This window comes from Chiroxiphia lanceolata, chromosome 10 (assembly GCF_009829145.1).
Source record: "Chiroxiphia lanceolata isolate bChiLan1 chromosome 10, bChiLan1.pri, whole genome shotgun sequence".
NCBI lineage: Eukaryota > Metazoa > Chordata > Aves > Passeriformes > Pipridae > Chiroxiphia > Chiroxiphia lanceolata.
In genome coordinates this window covers 22,108,448-22,129,121 of record NC_045646.1, presented here as the reverse complement: position 1 = coordinate 22,129,121, position 20,674 = coordinate 22,108,448, and the positions used below count along the sequence as shown (strand labels likewise).

Here is a 20,674-nt window from a genome sequence, read left to right as displayed (position 1 = left end):
AGCTCCGTGTACCTGTAACACGAATGAGCTCCGTGGCAGGACAGTCCCTGCAGACGGGTGTGCGGGGGCTTGGCAGTGCCACCAACGTCCCTCCTGCCCACGGGGCAGAGGAGAGCACGGAGGGGGCACTTCCCATGGCACATGGGAAGCCCTCTGTGTGCCTCCACTGAAGCCCCCTGGAAAGGGATGGGTTGGTTGAAGCACATTTGTGCTCCAGAGGCACAGCTGGGTGCTGAGGGCTTTGGGCTGTGTGTGCTGGGGTGGGTTTATCAGTAGAGAGGGACATTCACATACCATTAAGGTCTCTCCTCTGAGGTGGCTGTGATCTGCTGTTTCCATTGCCATCATCCTCCAGACCTGTAAGACAGAAACAGGAGATTGGCAGGGTGTCCTCCTGGAGTGAGGTGCTGGCACTGTCTGGAGACAAACACGCCAAACCCTCTTATGTAACCCATCAACCCAGCTGAACTCAGGTGTCATCGGGGTCCACCCTCCCTGTCTCACCTGCTGCATTGAGTGCAGTTCTTGTTCTAAATACTGAGAGGCAGAAAGTGCAATAGTCCAGATCTAAGTCACTTTGATGGGCAGGTGCTGAGTGCTGTGTTCGATGAAACATGAACACAACTTTTGTGATAGCTTTGCCTATCCTTGTTAGCCTGGGACTGGTTGCCTGAAAATCCAGCTTCTCCCCAAGGTTTTAGAACAGGAATATTTCTTCTCCTCCCTTTACTTCTGCAGGGAGGGTCCCCTTACAGTTGCAGAGCACAGCCGTGGCTTTTTGGAAGACCCGCTGCAGGATAGGAGCTGGGCCAGGGACGCCGTCCCAAGCTGCAGCTATAAATGGCTCAGGACAGTGATCGAGACAAAGCCCGGGCACGCTGCAGACAAAACAGTTTTACCCTGTACTCCGGTGCAGTAGGTACCGTGCGGGGTGCCGAGCCCTCTCCCTGCTCCCCTCGCACAGCCGGGAGAGCCCGTGGAGGCACCTCGGGGCCACTGCAGGGCACAGCAAGGTGCAAACACGGTCCTCGGATTAGTGCCTGTGCGTGTCCCCTGCTCCTCCTGCAGCCTGGGCTGCGCGCCCCGGAGCCGGACCGAGCCTCGGGCATTGCACGGGCGAGGCTCCGCTGCACCGGGAGCGCCGGAGCGGGCACGCCGGGCTTCTGCCAAAACAGCTGCACGTCTGGGGGTTTGCAGCATGTCTGCAAAGAGGAGAAAGAGGGGGGGGGGGAAGCCCAATCCCCGCTGCAAAGCTGCTGCTTCTCTTTGCCGTCTGCGCCCGCAGCCCTCCCCGCCTCGCCCCGCCGCAGGTGGGACGTTACCTGCGCCTCGGCCGCCTCCCTTGTGCCCCTCTCGCTGCCCCTTCTCCTTGCTCGCTGCCTCCTCAGGGCGCACAATGAGCAGTAGGTTGATGGTTACTGCACTGGGGTCTGTCTTAAAGTCCATGGTACCCATCAGTGCATGGCCGGGGCGCTCCCGCCGAGCTGCCGCTGCAGCGAGCGGCCGGCTTTGCTTCCCAGCCTTGGAAAGGCGAGCGCGCTCCCGCCCAGCCGCAGCCCCGGCCCTGCCAGCTGCACCATCAGGGCTCTGCCAAAGCCGACCCTAATGAAGAGGTTACAAGTCACCTTTGAAAGGAAATCGCAGGAGGGATCCGTTTCCTAAAGCAGAGGAAGGAGCTGCGTTTTGGGCGGGGGGGTCTGGTTTCAGAGCGTGCCCCCGGCTCCCTCCCCTCGCTGCCCTTTTCGGCTTTAAGCACTTGTCTACACTCAAATCCCCCAGCACCGCTGTTCGCTGAGGGGGATTCGCTTCCCGGCGCTGGCACAAATCCTTAAAAGGCTTTCTCTTTGGATCCTGTCCCCCGGCAGAACTCAAAGGATGCTTAGGAGCGCAAATAATAACAATAACTGCGGCAGGAGGGCAGCGGTGGGGCCAAGGGGCTGGATGGAGAGCAGGCACGAGCCTGTGCAGCAGGGAGGATCAGTCTTTGCAGGGCTGGCCGGTGTGCAAAGGGACAGCAGTGATGGGAATTGCAGGGTGTAATCCTTACTGTCCCAAAGGATCCGAAAAACCCAGCTCCCTCTGCTTCATCAGCCCTTGAGCCCGGCTCTCTGGGGTAGCTGGAGACGACTGATCAAAAAGGAAAGCCCTGTAAATCCCTGGCTTTCTAGTAACCGTCCCAGCCTCCAGGAGAGGGGACATGAAGGGTTACAGTGCAGGTTAGCAACTGGGCTCAGCTGGTCCCTGCAGGTCGCAGCAGGGGCTGGCAGGGACAGGCTTTCTAATTTTACCCCTGGCCCCTGTCCCGGCCGTGCTGCCAAACCCCCGCTGGCTTGGCCGGGGGTCCCGGGGGAGCTACAGCACCTGTGGGCTGAAGGGCTCTCTGGCAGCTTTGGGAATGGCTGCAGGAGGCACCCACTGGCAGAGAGGGGGTTCGGGAGCTTGGCATGGGCGGGGTGCTTTTTGTGGGTGTTGCTTTTCAGGTAGGAGTGAGAGAGCAGTGGGCTCCTCTGGCTGCGCGTGGGGAAAGTTGTTGTCCTGGATCCACAGGCAGGAGCTGGTACTACTACCTGGTGTTATGTTACTATGTTTGGAGGCACGGGTTTTCCCCGTGGATCTCCATATAAATCCTGTTCCCTCCCCATCTCCTGCCCCTGTGCTGTTCCTGAGCCCCTTCCAAAGCAGGGACAGCTGATACGCCCCCGTCCTCGCCTGCAAATCCAGCCCTGAGCAGCTCCTCAGCATATCCAGAAATAGCGTGCGTGGCCACGGGGAGCCTTCCTCCACCCAGCTCTGCTGGTGCATCTTTGCACCATCCTGCACCCTCTGTGCCCCCCTGGATGGTGCCACAGCACCCCTGCCAGGAGGGGAGTGTCAGGAATGGGATGTGCATGTAACTCCCAATAATGCAGCGAGAGTTCCGTGATGGGATGGATGATAGTGTTGTTGTTAGTCCAGGTAGTGGTTTTGTTTTTAGTTTGCTCATTGGAGTGGTTTCAGCTTCAGGGGTTCCTAGTTCAGCTCTGGCCATGAGGAGCTGGCTGGAGGTGGTTAAACCTGGTGAGGAGAAGGGCCAGATGCATGCTGAGCTGTGCTGGGCTCCACCGGGCAGACTTTCCAAGCCATCTGGGGCTTGCCCGTCTCCAGGTCCCCAAGATTTATGGCTGGAGTGACTTTCTAATCACACTTTTGCCATCTGCCTGTTGGCCTTTAGCACTCCCCTCTCACCTGTCACTGAGCCCTGCAGCTCCTGCCCGTTCCTGCCCAGCACGGAGCACCCTTTCCTCCCCAGCCACTCCTCTGGGGTGCAGCCCTTGGCCCTCTGGGCCCTTCTCCCTCATGTCCCAGGTGGGACAGTCTGATCTCCTGAACTACTCATTGGCATGGCTGAATCTTAAATCTGGTCTCCCCTCAGCCCTGCACCAAATTCTGCTCTAAGCCTCTTCGCTTTGCTCCTGCCTCCCACCCACAGGGATTTCCCTGTGTGTCCTGGCTTTGCTGTTCCTCCAGATCTGCTCTTGCCCTCATTCCTCTCCAGCTCCAGAGAGGTGGTGGCTCAGTGACAACACAAAGAAAAAAGGTCTGTCTGGGGATGTTGGTAAAAGCAGGTTTTCAGGGGTGCAGCCCTGGCCACGCTGGGACCCTGAGCCGAGCTCAGTGCGGATGCTCTGATGGCACCAGCTGAGGTTGAGCTGATGTGTTCCTTCCCTGGCAGCTCTGAGCTGGAGCCTCCACAGCCCAGCACGTGGCGGTCACTGCTCTGGGGGCTGCTGGCACTTTCCTTCCTGCCAGGCTGTAAGATTCAGCAGAGCCTCATTTTATCTCTCTTCCTGGTGAGCTGGGTGCTCCTGGCCCGGCTGCCCGTGGGCTGAGCTCTGCTGCCTTCCCGTGCCGGCCTCACCTGCATCCAGCCACGTGTTCCCAGCACACTGACAGCATCTGAAAGGAGCTTCTGCTTTCCTAGAAATGCCAGTCCTCGGGGAGAAGGTGGTTGGTTTTTGAAGGCTCTTTTGCATTTCCTTTCCTTCTCTTTTATCCTCTGTTTTTTCCTTGAGAGAGGAAAGGGAACATTTCTGATGGTGTTTTTCTCTGCATGCCGTGAGGAAGACACAGCCTGTGCTCGAGGTGGGTGCTGCTGCCTCCCCTACAGCAGGGAGTCCTCCTGCTCCAAGAAGTTTCCATGGCCATGAATTTCCCATGCACAGGAACCCCCTTGCTGGCCTGAGATAAGGCAATGACCAGCAATGTCTTTCCATGGGCCAGGATATTTTTGAAGGTAAAATATTCGCATTTTGAGAAGGAAAAGGAGAAAGCCTGTTAATGCCATGTTGATTTTCAAATAAATGCAGCTCGCTGGACTTCCTGCAGGATTTCAAATGTTCACCTAAATCCCAGGGAGGTCAATTAATGGCTGGAGAAAAAGAGCTGCTATCCAAGTGCCATGATTACATGTATTTACCACATGGCTGGCATTTCTCCAGGGGTGATGGGGGGGAGAGAGAGACAGTAGAATGTAGAGCAAGAATTAGGTTATTTGAATCCCGCTGGGTGGAAAGGGAAATTACAGGCTGTGTTCCTGGGAAAGAGTTTTAACTCTTGTGCAGGTGTTTTGCCTTTGCAACAGTCTGTAAAAGCTGCGGGTTGCAGAAGGTGTGGTGGGAAGATATCCTGCCTCCACCGTGCCAGAGAGGGGCTGCTGGACACCTTAGTCCTGCTGGGGCTGAAATTGAGGGTGTCCAAGTGCTTTTCCAAGGCTGTTGTAGATACTGGTAATGGAAAAAGTGCTAGGGCTGCCCTTCTTCTCAGTGCGTGTTCTCCTGAGCTGCTCTAGCTGTCCACCTCGGGGGGATGGTCATATCCCAGTGCTGTGGAGTCTTCCCACTGCCTGGAGAGGAAGCCTGGGCACATAACTCCGTTGGAGGCAACACCAAAGTCAGGTTAAGATGAACCCCCGTTAATGTACTTTGGTACTGACATCCTTGATGACCCTTTTGGGTCATCATTACTCATTGCTTAGAAACCTTTGCCTTTCATTTGGCACTTGCGGCTTCTTGGGTTGCGACGAAGAGTATCCCTGTTTCTCCCATCCATGCTGTCCAGGAAGGAGTTAGCAGTGTCACCTCCAAGCTGGAGAGCCTTCCTGCAGGGGCTGTTCCCTGTTGCTGCTCCTCCTCTTCTGAGCCCTTGTCCAGGGCCAGTGGTGCTGCTGCACATGCAGGTGTGCCAGTGGCTCCTGTGCTGTTCTCCCTGCCCTTCCTGTCCAGGCCCCATCCCAGCATTAGCCTGGCATTGTTCACCATCCAGGAGGTGGGTGTTTTCCCAGTACTGTCCACCCAGACCCCCAAGATGTGTCTCCTCCTCAGAACTGCTCATTCAGAGCCCATTCTCATGTGTGGATATATTTGTAGTCTGGGGGTTGTTTTGTTTTTTCCCAGGCTTTACTTTGCACTTGCAGACATTGAATCTCAGCTCCTTGCAAGTTAACTTCGGAATGCCGGGATGCATCCATGGTGGGTAACACATTACAATTGCACTCTGGTGAGTTTTAATCTGCTCTCTTGGCCTCCCTGCCCTTTCTTCCTCTCTCCAGCAGAGCTGCAAGACGCTGCCCTTATTCTCCTCCCGGCGTTTTCCATCCCCAGGCTGCTCAGACTGTTCACTCTGCAGTTCTGCTGTGTCAGCAGCTGTGCTTTATGATTTAAGACGGCAGCAGAACTTTCCACTGAACTATAAGCCCATGTATCCAGTTTCCTGGTATCCACACAACTGGGAAGCTAACTGATGGCTGGGATAGCCCTGCTGGAGAGGTCAAGGATGTGTTCAGATGACAGGGAGACAATGAGAGTCGGCACAAAACCGAATCGGACGGCGTGACCCCCAGAGAGAGACTCGGCTTTGAAGGTGAGTTCCACCTCCTGTGGGGAAATAACTGCCCCCAGCTGGGCAGCCTCTGGCAGAAGGTACTACATCCCAGGTGAGATTGCTGAGGATAAAAGCCAAGCCTGATTGGCCCCTGGCTTGTGATACAGGACAGCACTCCTTCCATGAGGGAGCCGGGGGACACCCTGCCTGCACAGAGGTGCTGGAAGCAGCTGTGTGAGGAGCATGGAGCAGGGTGAGGAGTGGAGTGTGGCTCAGGGAGAGTGTCACAGCTCTGCGCTCAGAGAGAGCACTGCAAACATTTCTGCAGGTTTCTCCCACTTTCCCTTTTTTCAGTGACAAGTGACATTGCTTTGTTGCTGAAGAACAAGCCTTCAGCAGCTGGAGATTCGGCAGATGCTTTGCTAAGGTTTCTTAAAAACAGAAAAGACCAAAGTGGATGCCCCATGGCAGAGACCTGCAGGAGTGGCTGTGTGTCCTCAGCCACCTCGAGTCACACTCTGGCAGGGAGCTCCTCCTTCCCTGGCAGCTGGATGGGGCTCTGCTGGGCAGGGTGCCTCTGTCCCAGCACTTGGGCTGCTGGAGGGAGGGAAGGAGGGAGGGTGCTGCTGACAGGACATTGGCCACCAAAGGCTGCCAGGCTCTCCAGAGCTGTCCTGCCTTGTCTGTCTGGTTGACCTTCAGCCCTGCTGCTTGGCTTGGTTTTGCTGCTGGCCTTGCTGGATGAGGATCCTGGCTGGGCTGCACACAGTCATTAGACATCAATTCGTGGGTAGCCTTCAAATAACTCATCCTTTGAAGGCAATGGGGGCCAGTGTGACCCTGCAGAGGATTTAGGGATCCTTTTTCAAGGTGTCCTGGTAACCCAAATTATCCATTAGCTGTGCCCTTGGGCAATGTGTTTTATGATCAACCACTTACCATAAAACTGCCCTGGGACATGTGGGTGATGTACGACACCAAGTGCATCTGAGATGGGCAGCATGGTTATAAATGGGTGAGGAGACATAGGTGAAGGAATGAGGGGGGAGAGGAAAATATGCTCTAACTGCTTACACCAGCATTAAATATGAAGGGGGTCTCTCCTCCGAAGCAGACTGGCTTTCTCCACATACCCCTCCTCTGAAATTCTGGCTCTTGTACTGTGCAAGGCTGGGGGAGATTGTAGAGCTGTTCTTTCTGAGAGTCCCCCAGAATACCCAGGTAAGTTTATTTTTTCCCTGGAAGTCTATTTCTGGTTTACTCAGGAGGGAGCCTTGCCCCTTCTAATTAAACAAGTGGCATGGCACTTCCTGGGAGATGCAGAAAGTGCTATTTTTTTGCATTTTATCAACATCTCTCTGCTGCAGAGTTGAGCAAAGCCCTTCTTGGTGACCCAATAGACAAAGCAGTTATCTCCTCTGCCCAGCCAACCTGGTATTCTCTGATACAATGACAAAGGTAAATAGAAAGCAAGTTTGGAAAAAATACCTGGAGCTCAGTGTGAGTTGTGGTGTTTGAAGGAAAGTGGACATGATAGGACTGAACCTCCAAACCTTCCTTCCTGAGATGCCATAAGAGCAGAACTGTTGTTCCTTGGGAATTTTGCCTGCAGGTGGACATGCTCCCTGGTTGTGTTTACCTGGAGCCAGAGCTAAAGGACCGGAGTGGTCATTTGGAGGCAAGATCATGGAACAGTTCTCACTGGGGTTGTCTCTTCCTAACCCAAGGTACCAGGATGCTGTGGAAGGGGCTGGATGCTCTCATGGTGGTCCTGGACACCTGAGCTACTGGATGAGCTGAGGACACAATGGTGGCAATGGAAGCAAGTTTGCCCATGACTTGGAGAAGCTGTAGAGGCAGCTGCCTCTTGTCTTTGAGAAGGTCTATCCATATTTACTGCTGTGTCAGGAGCAAAGGCTGCACCTTCTGGCAGTGGGAGAAGCCCAGAACACCAAATCATTTCTGCATTGGCCAAACCTGCCAAAAACACCTTTGCCAGGTACCAATACCTTCCAAAAAACCCTGCCAAAAGTACCTTTGCCAGGTATTTTGCCACCAGCTGGGAAGAGCTGCTTGGCCAGTTCCCCAGGTCGAAGGCCCCAGGCATTTGATGTGCTGCTCCTCAGCAGCCTGGGAGTGCTTTGAGAGGAGCCAGATCCCCTCTCAGTTCCCACTGCCCTTCCAAAGGACAGTGGGAGATGAACCTGACAGCCTGTCACTCCGACATGGACACTGCACCTGGCTGGGATGAGCATCCCAGGGTTGCCATGGAGATGCCTGATGGGAATCTCTAACTTTTCAGAGTCCTGACAGGATGCAAACATTATCAGCATTAAGACCTAAGCAACGTTAACAGCGCTGAAATAGATCCCTTCTGCTCCAGGAGGCCAAAAAGCAGTCAGGGAAGACTCTTCCCCTCAGGAGGGAATGAACTCACCTGTGGAGTTGGGCTGGTTGTCTTGTCCAGTCACTGCTCCCATCTCCACGTGAGCTGTTGGAAATAGGAGAAAACATTGTTAGACTCTTTCCTGGGGTAGCTGACCAAAAATCAACCATTATGCTTTTTGCTGTGTGTGCAGAGTCCCAGGAAGCTGGGACCAAAGGGCCCTGTGGGTCTGCGAGATGCACAGTGCTTTGTTTGGAGAAGGAGATCTTTGTTTTGATAGAGAAATGGGAAAAAAAAGAGAAGGAAAGCACAGACAGCAGCACAGCACATCGGCCTGACTACCAGAGCCAGGCCCAAAGGGTTAAAGCAGCCCAGAAAGCCTTAGGGGATCCCTCAGGATGCTCCCGAGCAGACTCCAGTAATGAATTTTCACTCCTGTATTTTCATTATCATTGTCCCATTGTCCCCCTTAGCTCTGCAGCACATTATTCCTGTCATTGAGGCAGCTGCAAGGACAGTGCTGCTCCCTCAGCTTTCCTCTTGGAAATGTGATGGGCTGAGCCTCAGGGCAGGAGTGTGCATGGGCCGTTACCCCAGGAATGATGCTCTGCTTTGCCTCTCTCTCCTGCCAGCTCCTTCAGATTGCCCAGAGAGTCCCAGGTTTGCCACAGTGCTCAGCAGAGCTTGGCATTTTGTTCTCTGGGAGATGAGCTGGAGGTACCATTCACCTCCCTTCCCTGCTCATCCAGCCAAGCTCACATATTGTGATTAAAGGCAGGGATAGACCTGCTTGGATTTGGTGCAGCTGAACTGGGTGGGAAGGAGCATCAACCACCTCACTGCTAATAAGAATAGTCTTTGTTTTTATTTTTTCTTTCTAGAAATATTTTACAACTTCATGGCACAGGCTGCCCAGTGAGGTCGATGCCCCATCCCTGAAAGTGTTCGAGGCTGAGTGGGATGGGGCTTGGAGCAACCTGGTCTCATGTAAGGTGTCACTGCTCATGGCAACCCAAACCATTCTGTGATTCTATGGAAATTTATTAGTTCCCTGGAAACTGGGGAACTGGAGTGGTGGCAGTGGTAATTTGTGTATTGCACCCTGATACAACACCACTTGGAGTTTATCCCTCTTGTTTGGTAGGATCAGAGGAAGCTCTTTTATTTTTCCCAAGATCCCCCAGACGTGGAAAAGCAGAGGGGGTAAGGCAGAGTCCTCCACAAGTCCCAGCTTGCTGTACTTGAGGTTGGATTTTTAAACACCAGTGTCACTGTAGTGCTGGTCCCACAACTGACTTACTGAGGCCGTTGGCTTTATCGTCGTCTTCGCTTCCACAGCCCGGGCAGAGCCTGCAAGGAAAACAGGACTGTCAGTTCCCAGGCCTTGAGTGACCAAGCTACCCACCTGGAAGGGAGCAGTTCTCCCTCAAATCTGTGTTTTGCTTCTGTCACCTGGTTTAGCTCAAGGGTGCTATGGGGACATCCATGGTGACCCACGTGGCCCTTTGTCTGCCTCCTCCCTGCCCGTGGCTCAAGGCTGCGTTTGGAGCCGATGCCTTTGGGCCAAGGGTGTGTCTTGCCCCCCTGATCTGTGTCCCTTTCTGCTTTAGGACTACTCAAGCAAAAAAGACCCAGCCCCTGTGACGACCCCTACAGAGCCAAGGAAGTGAGGACTGGTCCTCTTTCAGAGAGGGAAAACACTGAAGAGGCAAAGCATCTTCATCACTCTAAAAGTATTCCTTAAATAAGCATCCATAACAAAGGTAAGAGAAGGTCTCCTGGGTGTTAGGTGTGAGGGCTGTGTGTGGTGCACTTGGTGTTTGGAGCTCATCTGCCTGGGATGGGTTTGCACCAGTAAAGTCTGGAGCTGTGTGGGTGCTGGTGCCAGCACAGCTCTGTCACCACGGTCCCACTGCCACGGCCGCTCCCTCCAAGTGACCGTCAGCCCTTCCTGCTCCGTGACCAGATGCCAGTGGATTCACATTGCTGGGGGCAAACACAGGCTCTTTGCTCTTTCCATCAGCACTGGGTCAGATGGCAGGGCTCCCCCCCACCGACTATTATTGTTGCTATTTATTTGTACCGTGGCAGTGCCTGGGAACATCCCCTCAGGGCTAAGGCAGGGCAGGTTGTGACATGCAGCACCAGCAGAGTGAATGCTGAGTGCCACTGCAACTACCCCACCCACTGTCCTCATCTGTGCCAGTGTGGGGGTCACAACCAGCCATCACCCTTAATGCCTGCCTTCTTTCTGGTTCATTTGGTGCCAAAATCACAGAATCATTTGGGTTGGAAAAGACCTCAAGTCTGACCTTTACTGAACACCGCCTTGTCAACTAGACCAGATCACTGAGTGACACGTCCAGTTGTTTCTTGAACACCTCCAGGGATGAGGACTCCACAACCACCCCACCAACAGTGGGAACTGGCCGCTCCTCAGGACCATGTTGCAGAACAGCCTGGGAGCAACGCGGAGCTTTGGTGGGCAGCTGACCCTGACCAGCAGCCGGAGAGCACCTGACAAAGCAGGGCTGTGCAAACAGGCTGCTTTGGGAACAGCAGCAGGACTCCAATTAAGCAGGAGCTGGTTCCCTGGGTTTTGCTCCTTGAGCCCTGCTGTCCCAATTAACTGGCTCCCCTTACAGTGTTTTTCAACTGTACAGAGATGAGCCAAGGACACATGAACGTAACGTGATCCAGGAAGATTCTCCGAGTGCCAGGAAGTTGGAGCGCTGCTGCCTCTGCTCTTTATGGCTGTGCTCGCTGCCCTGGGGCTCCTGGGAGCACAGTTGGGAGCAGAGCTGTTGGGCTCTCACGTGCCCACAGCTGTGTTAGTGCTGCAGGAGCTCCTGTTCCGATGCACCACAGAGCCCCCACTGTGCCCCTGCCATGGGGGCTCTCCTGTGGTTGCCCAGAGAAGCTATTGCTCTTGGCCAGAAAGCCCCAGTTGATTGGTGATGGTGCAAAATGCCTAATTTGGGGGGCAGAAAACACCAAGTGATGTCCATGGCCGACCCATGGCCCCTCTCCCTGCAGCCCAGCTGCAAGCCCTGGCTCCCTGCCTGTGCCTCCAGCCCACGGGGTAGTGGCCGGGTGCAGGATCTGCTTCCTGCCCCTGCCATTGCCACCCCTCCCCTGCTCCTCCTGCTGCCCTGCTGTGCCCCTTCTGCCCCTTGTACCCTTGTCCTAGGGGCAAACGGGGCAGCAGATCCTTCCTGGGAGCTCTGGGCAGCCGGAGCTGCATCAACAACGGCCACCAAGGGCAGGTCGTTGCTGGGTGATTGTGGCTTTTGAGGGTTTCCCTGCGGTGCTGTGATCCCTCTGCCAGTCAGCATTGCTCAGGGTGTCTCTACCTGCCCAATTCTGCCTACAGCTATCCCAGGCTTTTGCTCACGCAGGAGAAGGACCCTCCGTAGCAGCTGGTGATGCTGGCGCGGGGGCACTGCGATTTTTGGGACCGTTTAGTGTTAACCCCTGCCACGCCAGCAAACGCTCCGGCTCTCCCCCGGTGCCGGTGCCTTGGCCAGCCCGCAGGTGTGCAGGGGGCCCAGGTGGCCTCGGTGAGCACATCCTTTGAGGTGAGGAGCCCGGGGCTGACAAGTGGCCCCGGGCCAAGCTGCCCTGACCATCTGCTCCGCTCTGTGCCAGCCCGACGGCTGCTATAACGAGAGTGCGTGCGCTGGGCGCGGGAGCCGCCGGTAACAGGAGCCGCCGGACCCCGGCGAGGAGCTGACTCTGTCTTTTCGGCTCTGCCCCGTGTATATTTATCTGTACGTACAAACACAGCCGCCGGCAGAGGTGGCTGGGTGTCCCCAGGCTGTGCCGGTCCAGCGTCCCTGTGCCTGCGGCCCCGTCCAGCCTCGGGGCTGTGGGGAGCAGCCGAGGGGCTGGAGGGCACCGAGGGGGGACTTGGGGTTGCTGAATGTGGGTAGCAGGATTTGGGGGGGTTCTGTGCCCGCTTGCTGTCCAGAAAAGGGGATTTCAGGGGTCCCTGCTGGCTTGTGGCAAAGCCAAGGGCCAGGAGCCACGAGGCACATTGGGATGGTGAGAAGGAGCGGGGAGAGCAGGAGCAGGCCCTGTCTTCTTCCTTTTGGGAGCAGCAGTGAGTGCCCTGGTCATAAACGGGACTTTTATCTAAAATATACACCTTGGGAATGCAGAAGAAAAGCAGGAAAGGGCTTTTCTCAGTGCTAAAGAGCTGCCAACAAACACCTGACTCCACGTTTTGATTTGAGCCAATCAAACAAACGCAGCCCAAAGCACGACTTTCTCTGAGCTGGGGTTTGGTTTTTCAGTGGAGCGTGTTATCAAGGGCAGAAATGTGGCAAGAGGATTGAATGAGGACTCCTGGGGTATTGTGTGCCCAAGGACGTGGCACAGCACGTGGATTGGGGCATTTTCTATTATTCTAATATTCTATCTTTGAATCTTAGCCCTCGCTCTCCTTGTAGCCTGTAAAATGCACGAGGCCACTCCTTATTTGGAAAGAGATTTTCTTTGAGAGCCAACTTAATGCTGGTTTGGATCAGAGTGACCCTCGCAGGGAGACTCATTTCCACCAAGCTTAAAAATCTTTCAAGAATTGCCCTAAAAACAAAGTGCATCGACATTGAAAGAACTGCTTAAAAATAAATCAGAACTTATGATACCTGAGGTTAGGGGACCAGAAATGTAAATTTGGGAAGAAAAGGCTGGTGGAAGCTCCCTGCAATGTTCCCTAAACCTAACAAGGTCTTTTATTTCCATCCCAAAAGCATAGCGAGAGTCAAAGAAAAAGAAACCTGAATCTAGTTGACTTAAAGGTCATGAGACTTAGCGTCGGGATATTTGAGGTCTCGTGATTTTTTAAATGTTAATACTGCAAGGGCTGCTGTGGGAGATTCACTGCCACAGTTCCCAGCTCTGACCCAGAGACTCGAGCTGTTTCTGCCCTGCTTTAGTGAAAGTTTGATGATGGAGTTACCAAGTTATCTGCAGGAAAGGTCTCTTTTACAAGGCCCATGAGAAAGCACCAAACTGGAGATTTTTTTTTTTTTACTAATTCCTATAACATTTCTGATGTTTTCTGATCAGCCCCCAAAGCATTTAGTTTTTTAGGATTTTGGCAGCTAAAGCCACTGTCATCTCTCGTTTTTGTCCTCAGGGGTCTCACCACACCTTAAAGAGGTCACCTGAGCTCCTGCCTGAGTCTCGAAGAGTGAGGACTGAGATCTGAAGGTGAAGCACCTCATGAACCTGCTGCAGAGCTGAGGTTAGAGGCACATTTCTCTTTAGTACTTGATGTTCTGAGCCTGCCTCTCCTCTCCTTTCCCCAGCCCTGAGTTTTACCCTCACATCACCTGGAAGCTGTTGGTTGAAATATTTCATGCTCGGTTTATATGTAACGCTCAACAAGTGCACAGGACAGCTCTTAAAAGGTCACGTTTATACAAATCTGTAATGCATGTGTATAAAATAGATCAGTTTAGAGTGAATTCTGAACCTGTGTAAAACATGGAAAGGTTTTCTTAGGGCAATCCACTTTAATGCTTGGTCAGAGGAGGCCTGGACCTCACCACCCTCACAAGGAAGAATTCCTTCCCAATATCCCATCTAACCCTGCCCCCTGGCAGTGGGAAGCCATTCCCCCTTGTCCTCTCTCCCCAGACCCTTGACCTAAGTCCCTCTCCAGCTCTCCTGGAGCCCCTTCAGGCACTGAAAGGAGCTCTAAGGTCCCCCTGGTGTCTTCCCTTCTCCATGTGAACAGCCCCAGCTTGCCTATCCTGGCTCCAGAGCAGAGGGGCTCCAGCCTTTGGAGCATCTCCATGGCCCCCTCTGGACTTGCTCCAGCAGCTCTATGTCCTTGTTATGTTGGAAGCCCAAGAGCTAGAGGCACCTCTGCAGGTGGGGTCTCACCAGAGTGGAATAGAGTGGCAGAATCACCCCCCTCAACCTGCTGGCCTTCAGCCCTCTCCCATCTCTGCCCTTCCTGGGAATGGCTGCAGACACACCAGCCAGCCATGGAGCGGGGGGTGTGGGCTGTGCCTCCAGCTGCTCCATCATCCTGGCTCTGAGCATGGAGGTGACACTTCTCCCCAGCAGCAGATTCTCCCCTCGGCAGCTCTTCTCCGGGGCTGCTTGCCCTGACCAGGGATGGGGATTTTCCCAGCTGGAGTTCCTCGGGGTACAAGATAAGGAGGTGAACTGCAATTGCAGTGTCAGCTGAGGGGCTGTGATTCACCTGGCTGATGTCACCCCAGGGCTGGTTATACCCCGGGGCTGTGTGCTGCCTGATGGACTTCTTCTGGGAAAAGCTACTCAGTCACTCAGCTGCTGAGAAGCAAATCCTGATGATTCAGTGTTGCTGTATATGACTTAGATGAGGTGAATTCTTGTTCTGCACTTAAATCCAGAGGGGCAGGTGCTCAGCTGCTGAATCACATCTGCCCGTGAGCAGATCAATCCCCTCAGGGCAGGAGAGCCGTGGTATTTACACCGTGGTTTACAAACCCTTAATGCCTCCGTGCAGCCTCTCGGGTGATTGCCCACATTATGCTCAGTGCCTGCCAGTCCCTTCCCAATGCAAACACCTAATTAATTCCCGTGCTTTTAAGGAAATGAAGCCATACAGAAATATGCCACCGGTAACAAATTATGTGGTACCAATGCCACCGATTAATGCTGCAGGAAATAATACTCTATTTCAGATGCTGAATGGTTTTTTTTTTTTGTTCTAAATTAATTTGTCATCATACAATAAATCACAGAATGAATCATAAAACGGTTTGGGTTGGAAAGGACCTCAAAGATCACTCAGTTCCAACCCCCCTGCCATAGGCAGGGACAAAAATACCATCCTGCCTGGAAGTTGCTAAATTAACATGCAGACATTGTCCAAAGGGCTAGAAGGGAATTTTATTTTTTCCCCTCTTATTTTCATTATCTGAGAGCAAATAAGTGTATAAGTCTGCAGTACCATGGATGGCTGTCCCAGTGCTCCCAGCCTCCAGCACACCTTCCATCCCAGTGCTCCCATCTTGCCTCTCCAGGAAGCTGATGGATACTGCAGGATTTCTAAAAACCAGCAGCTGCCAAGACACCATCAGTCCCTGCTGGAATTGTGATTACCTCCTTGCCCAGGTGATGCAGAAGCTTCGGATGTTTCCCATGCAGGTGAGGATGTGAGCAAGACCTTCTGGGGCTCTGTCAGACCGGCCACAGCTTCGCTTTCCGTGGAGTAGATGGGAAAAGTTGTGGGAAAAGGTGGAAGTGAGTGAAGTTTATAGTCCCACCAGGGCTGATCTTTGCACCTGTCAACTCCAGTAACAGCTCCATTTACGGGAGCTCATAAAGGAGATCTCTCTACCTGGCCAGGTGTGGTACCGAGCACTGGCTGCGGGGGTGGTTTTGACGGGATGCCCGTGTGTGAGTGCACCAGGAAATGCCAACACAAGCAGGTGCCATGGAGCACAGAGAAGCAATAAGGAAACGAGCTGGGGCAAGTTCTCTGCTCCTTACTGGCTGCCTGGAAGGGTGCAGGAAGTGAAAGCAAAAGAGAAAGTAGGACTGGAAAGCAGGTGTGGTGGGTGGTGGCACCTGCAGTTGTGAAGGAGGAGGTGTTTACCAACACGGGCTATGACTGCCTCAAAAGGTCTCTCAGTTTATCACCCAAGTGCTCTGTGCAAACACCCTAGAAAACACTCCAGGAACAGTGATTAGATTAAACCCCAAATGAATCTCACTGTAATCAGGCCCCAGAGTTGGGTGGTAACATCAGTTTAGCAGGGCTGGTGTGCAAGGATTAGCTCAAAAATAGCCAGGCTATCATTGTCAATATTTTTATTTATTTATGTAGTTTTCAGAAGCTTTCTAAGTGTCTGCTTAAGAAAAAGCAGCATCCTGAGACGTTTCCTACTCCCCCTGGGTTGCAGGGTGACTCTGATCGGTGCCGGGTGCTGGGCAGTGTGTGAGGAGCTGAGTGGCTCCTGGCATCCTTCTTGTAGGGCCATCAGAAGTGATCTCAGGACATCAGCCAGGGAAGACCATTAATGCCAGGGGCAAATGAGGCTGAGAACAGAGACTGTTGGGTGTCCAGCTAATCAGCAGGAGGGGAGAGCTGGCTGGGTACAACGGCTCTTCAGCAGGGGCTCCTGCTTCCACAGCTCCAGGTGGTGTGGGCAGGGCTGCAGCTGAGGGCAGGTTACATCCCCGGACACTGGGCACATCAGCACGTTCTGCTGGTTCAAATGCAGAAGAGCTCAGTTGAGAAAATGTGAAATGAAGCCTGTTACTGGTCTAAACCCAGCTCTGAAAATGAAAGTAACCACTTCTACAAGTTTAAAACCGGTGCCATGTAGCAGCTCGGTGAGTCTGTAAGTAGCACTTCCCCCTCTCCCCAGTCTTAATGCTCTGTCCTGCTAAGACACAGAGTTAGTTAAAAAGAGATTTTCTTCAAATCCCACAGACTCTCACCCAGAAGGACACTGGGTGTATTGCTAGTGGGCTCTCAGCAGCTGGGATGTCTGGAAGGAGCAGCAGAGCAGCATCGAGATGCTTCACCTGCCACCCAAACCCCACTGTGGGTAGTGAGAAATGAATTTGGTAGTGTGGAAAATCTGGGCATTATTGAGAAGTTAAGTCAGTCTCCAACTGGATTAATTCACTGCTGGTAGTTGGAAAAATTAATAAAGTGCAGATCTGAATCAATCTTGCTGATTTTCCGTAAAGCATGAACATTATCTATGGCAAACTGCTGGAATAGCAGCTCAGTCTCGGACCAGCAAGAGGCTTTGTGTGCTGGGATGCTGCACCCTGGAGCCTGCTGGGGAGGGGCTGGGAGGGGTGTCCTGGCTTCCAGCCCCTCCACCAAGGCTGGCTTGGTGTTCAGCTGGGTCCCTCATCACCAGCCGTCGTGTCCCTGCCCTCGTGACAGTGTCTTTCTTTTCCAAGCGGAGCAGCACTGTGGGTGTCACTTGCTGTACGTTATAGCCTGGTGGCTTTGCCACACTGTCCTGAGCATGGAGCTGGACATTTAAATCCCCAGCATCCCAAATATCACCTTCAGGATGCAGCTTTCAGAAAATAAAGCCGGATGAGTTGAGCTCTGATTCCGTGACTGCAGTGAGCACAGTGAAAATCTATTAAACGCATTTCTAGGGAATAATTTCCTGGCTTGTACTGCACTGATCACAGATGAGGTTTGCATTTGGGCTAGGGATATAAAAAATGCACCAATTATGCTGGTTTTTTTGCACCTGGCAAGAGGTGAGTGTGTGAAAGTTAAAGTGGCCTTGGCTCGTGTGGAGCGGGGTTATCTGTGCTGGCCATAAATCGAACCGGGACGGCTTAATTGCTCCTTCACAGTAAATAAAGCTCTGACTGAGATGTCTGCTCTCTAATACAGGGGGGATCTCCCAGGCTGTGGAGGATGATAGCTAGCCAGAGAAATCCATTCCGGGGCTCTTTGGGATCGATAAGCAGTTAAGGGAGCGGCGGGAAGATGACATTGCCTGTCTTTGCGCGCACACACCGCAGAGGGGCCGGGCTCTTAAAGGGCAGCGCTCGGGCTCGGAGCCATCGGCTTTAGAATGGGGTGGTTCCTGCTGGAATTTTGGACACTTGGTGAGGTAAGAGCAGCCTGTGCATCACAGTGAATGGTTGGGGACCATCACCCACCCTCACGCTGGGCCGGTGCCTGAAGTCAAGGTGATGGGCTGAGCCACCGGGTTCAGTAATGCTGTGAGGGCTCTGTGGCTCAGAGGGCTTCCAGGGCCAGCCCAGCTTGCAGGTGGCCAGCCCAGGGCTGCCTCACTCGGGCTGCAGCAAACCCACTGTCACGGTGGAGGGAGCTCGAGGGCTCAGAGCTGGTTTTAGATGAAGGCTCCCAAGATGTGCTGTGGGGAGGTAGTGGCTCCATCCAGCTTTCTGCAGAAGGTCCCTTCCACTCATGACCATACTGCTGGTGGGTGGTCTGCACTCTCAGCTTTTTTCTGTGCTGTTTCCCCCAACCCTGGAGAGGTTGGACCCTGCCATCGACTATGGGAAACGTAAATGGCAGTGTCTGGCTCATCCCTAATGATTTACCTGGAAATGCTGTTGTGCAGAAGGGAGATGAATTGCCACTTAGCTTCTAGCTCCTGCCCTCCTGCCTTTTAAAAGGGAAATATTGCAGCTGCTTTCTAGCCCCACTACTCCTCACCTGGCTCGTGTTTAATTATTAATTCTTCCCTGCCAGGGAAGAGCCGGTGGGACTGCAACAGGAGCTGGACCAAGCTGCTGCCCCTCCAGCCCCAAACCCAACTGAGATTCAGAACAGACCAGGAAAAACCGAATTGTGAAGCAAACACTGTTGTGATTCTGCTTAGTGATATGTGGGGTTCCACCTGGCACTGCTCCCCTTAGGCACACACACCTTCCTCACTCCAGTAATGCAGGATGCTGGAGTCTGTGGGTGAGACCAAACTCCCACCAGCCTCAGGAAGAGTTAGCAAACCCTTCTATCCTCTGAACTGTCTTTTTGGAAAGAGGAAAGTTCTCGCTGATGGTTTTGGAGCAGATGCACCCAGTGGCACAGTTTGCCAGCAAACATTTGGGAAGGTCGAGGGTCAAGTCACGGTGTAAAAGGTGATATATTACATTTCTTTTAGTGACCATGTGAAAAAAATGGCCCAGCTCACAATCACTTTGGAAGGACAGAGGGATGTGAGGCTCACCAGAGCTGTTATTTCCAGTGGCTGATCTGCTCGGCCTTGTTTAATCCATCGTCCTTGAGCCAATCTGCTGAAGTGGCACTGAGTGCACCCCGATGCAAAGCACAGGCTCACAAAGCTGGGGCTGGACGAGGCATCTGGTGCACCAAGGCACCACCACCTTCTGCCTCAAGGTTTTCCAGCAGGTAGGTGTGTGGCCCAGTCTCAGTAATGCTAATTCTAATGAGTTTTTTTTAGGGGAAGGTGGGGTAAGCCCTTGCAAAGTACTTGTAGATCTGTGCTGTTCAAGCTGAACAAGCTTAATGGCAGAGTTGGAAACACAAGTCAGGACTTGGCTGTTTTTGTGGGGTTTTTTTGTTTGTTTGTTTTGTTTGTTTTTATTTTTTTTATTTTTTTTTTTTTTCTGAAGTGATATTCTATGTGTTTGAGCAAGTAGTGCCACGATTCTCCAAAAAATGTGGAAGTGGGGAGTAACCCACAAAGTGTAGGAGCAGAAATTCCCTCAGACATCCCCCCTACTCTGACCTGGCTAAAACGAACTGACAGGTTCTAAAACTGTGGGGTAGGGAGTGGGGATGGATGAAAACGTGCTTTGTTTCCCCAAGGAGGCTGACTGCAAAACCTGTCTCGGAAAAAGAAAGTACATGCTTTGCCCTTTGCCACAGGGAATGTTTTCCCTCTTGTGGTATCCATTAAAATGAAACTTTAACTGTTTAAAATGATCCTGCCCTTACCTCTGTGGCCTTATTTAGATCTAGACGCATCCCGTCCTCCCTCCCTGCCCATGCCAGCCCTGTCACAGCGTTATGGAGTGTTGGGATGTTGCACATGTACAGGTGGTGCTTCCAAAAGCATCCGTGTGGATGGACGCTTGGATCCAGGCTGTCAACGAGGACAGCACTGTCCATCCCATGGGAGCATCGGGCTACCTTCCCTAGAATATAACCCCTTCACAGCATCATCCTCCATCACCCTCCGGCCAAAATCCCTTCTTTGCCCTCGTTCCTCCTCTTCTGTGGCTTCAGGATTCTGGTTTGTTTTTTTTTTTTTTTCCCCAGAAAAAACAAATCCCTGAGCTTGGAAGCATTGCATGGACATGTGAGCTGGGGGAGGGATGGGGATGGCAGCTTTCTCCCTGCCCTTGGCCGCACCATCAAAGTGCTGTGGGCACTGAAAAGCCTGGGCAGGGGTCTTGCTGAGCTCTGCAGCTGTGCAGGAATTGCTCTCCAAATTCGAGATGTTCTCTGTATTTATTTTTCCGTCTGGGTCCGTTTGCTGACAGCCAACAACCCGTGGCTTCGGGCAGCCAGTGCCTGCGCTACATATTTTTGTTCATCCGTCCCTCCCTGCCAAGAGCTGGAGTCAGACAACTGGCTCCGGCTGGTGCCAGCTCTGGTTGCTCACACAGGGATTAGCACGTAAACTGCTTTGGTCCCCCTGCGGAGGCCGAGCGTGGCCTTCTCTCTTACCCTCCCGCTGCAGTTGCCTCTGTGAAAGATGTCTCTGACTTTGCTCTTGACTTTCTGCAAGAGGTTGTTGTAAGAAAAGGATTTTTCCTGGTTTTTTCGGGTGTCTCTGCACCCTGGGTGAAGGTGGGAGAGCATGAGTGCCTCGTGGTCCACCATGTCTCAGGCTGCTCCTGTGCTCGACCCTTGGGCTGGACACCAAGAGGGATTAAGGGGAAGTGTTGGACCTGGGGATCTCCAGGAAACCAAGAAGTAATCTCCTAGTGCTGGGAGAC

The 20,674-nt window shown here is 53.1% G+C and overlaps 1 protein-coding gene and 1 long non-coding RNA gene across 10 annotated transcripts in view; one reads left to right on the top strand and one right to left on the bottom strand.

Moving 5' to 3' along the window:
• Positions 1–11,879, bottom strand: part of KY (kyphoscoliosis peptidase) — a 28,138-nt gene extending 16,259 nt beyond the window's left edge. Inside the window, exons 1-4 of one of the 2 annotated variants that reach the window (XM_032698085.1) lie at positions 11,599–11,879; positions 9,546–9,595; positions 8,297–8,350; positions 295–357 (exon numbers count right to left, since the gene is read on the bottom strand). In XM_032698085.1, coding sequence (XP_032553976.1) covers positions 295–357; positions 8,297–8,339 — 106 coding nt within the window. In that variant the 5' untranslated portion in view covers positions 8,340–8,350; positions 9,546–9,595; positions 11,599–11,879. Of the gene's footprint in view, positions 1–294; positions 358–1,322; positions 1,532–8,296; positions 8,351–9,545; positions 9,596–11,598 lie in introns of those variants that run through there. The other variant, XM_032698084.1, reaches the window with a different exon arrangement.
• Positions 11,879–20,674, top strand: LOC116791772. Of its 8 annotated transcripts, XR_004358854.1 has the most exons (8): positions 11,879–12,015; positions 13,389–13,496; positions 13,998–15,397; positions 16,228–16,596; positions 16,689–16,802; positions 17,628–17,850; positions 18,459–19,118; positions 19,992–20,674. It is a non-coding gene; the product is annotated as an uncharacterized LOC116791772 (long non-coding RNA). The 8 variants fall into 8 exon arrangements; XR_004358856.1 differs by having other exon boundaries at positions 18,955–20,674; XR_004358853.1 differs by having other exon boundaries at positions 18,459–20,674.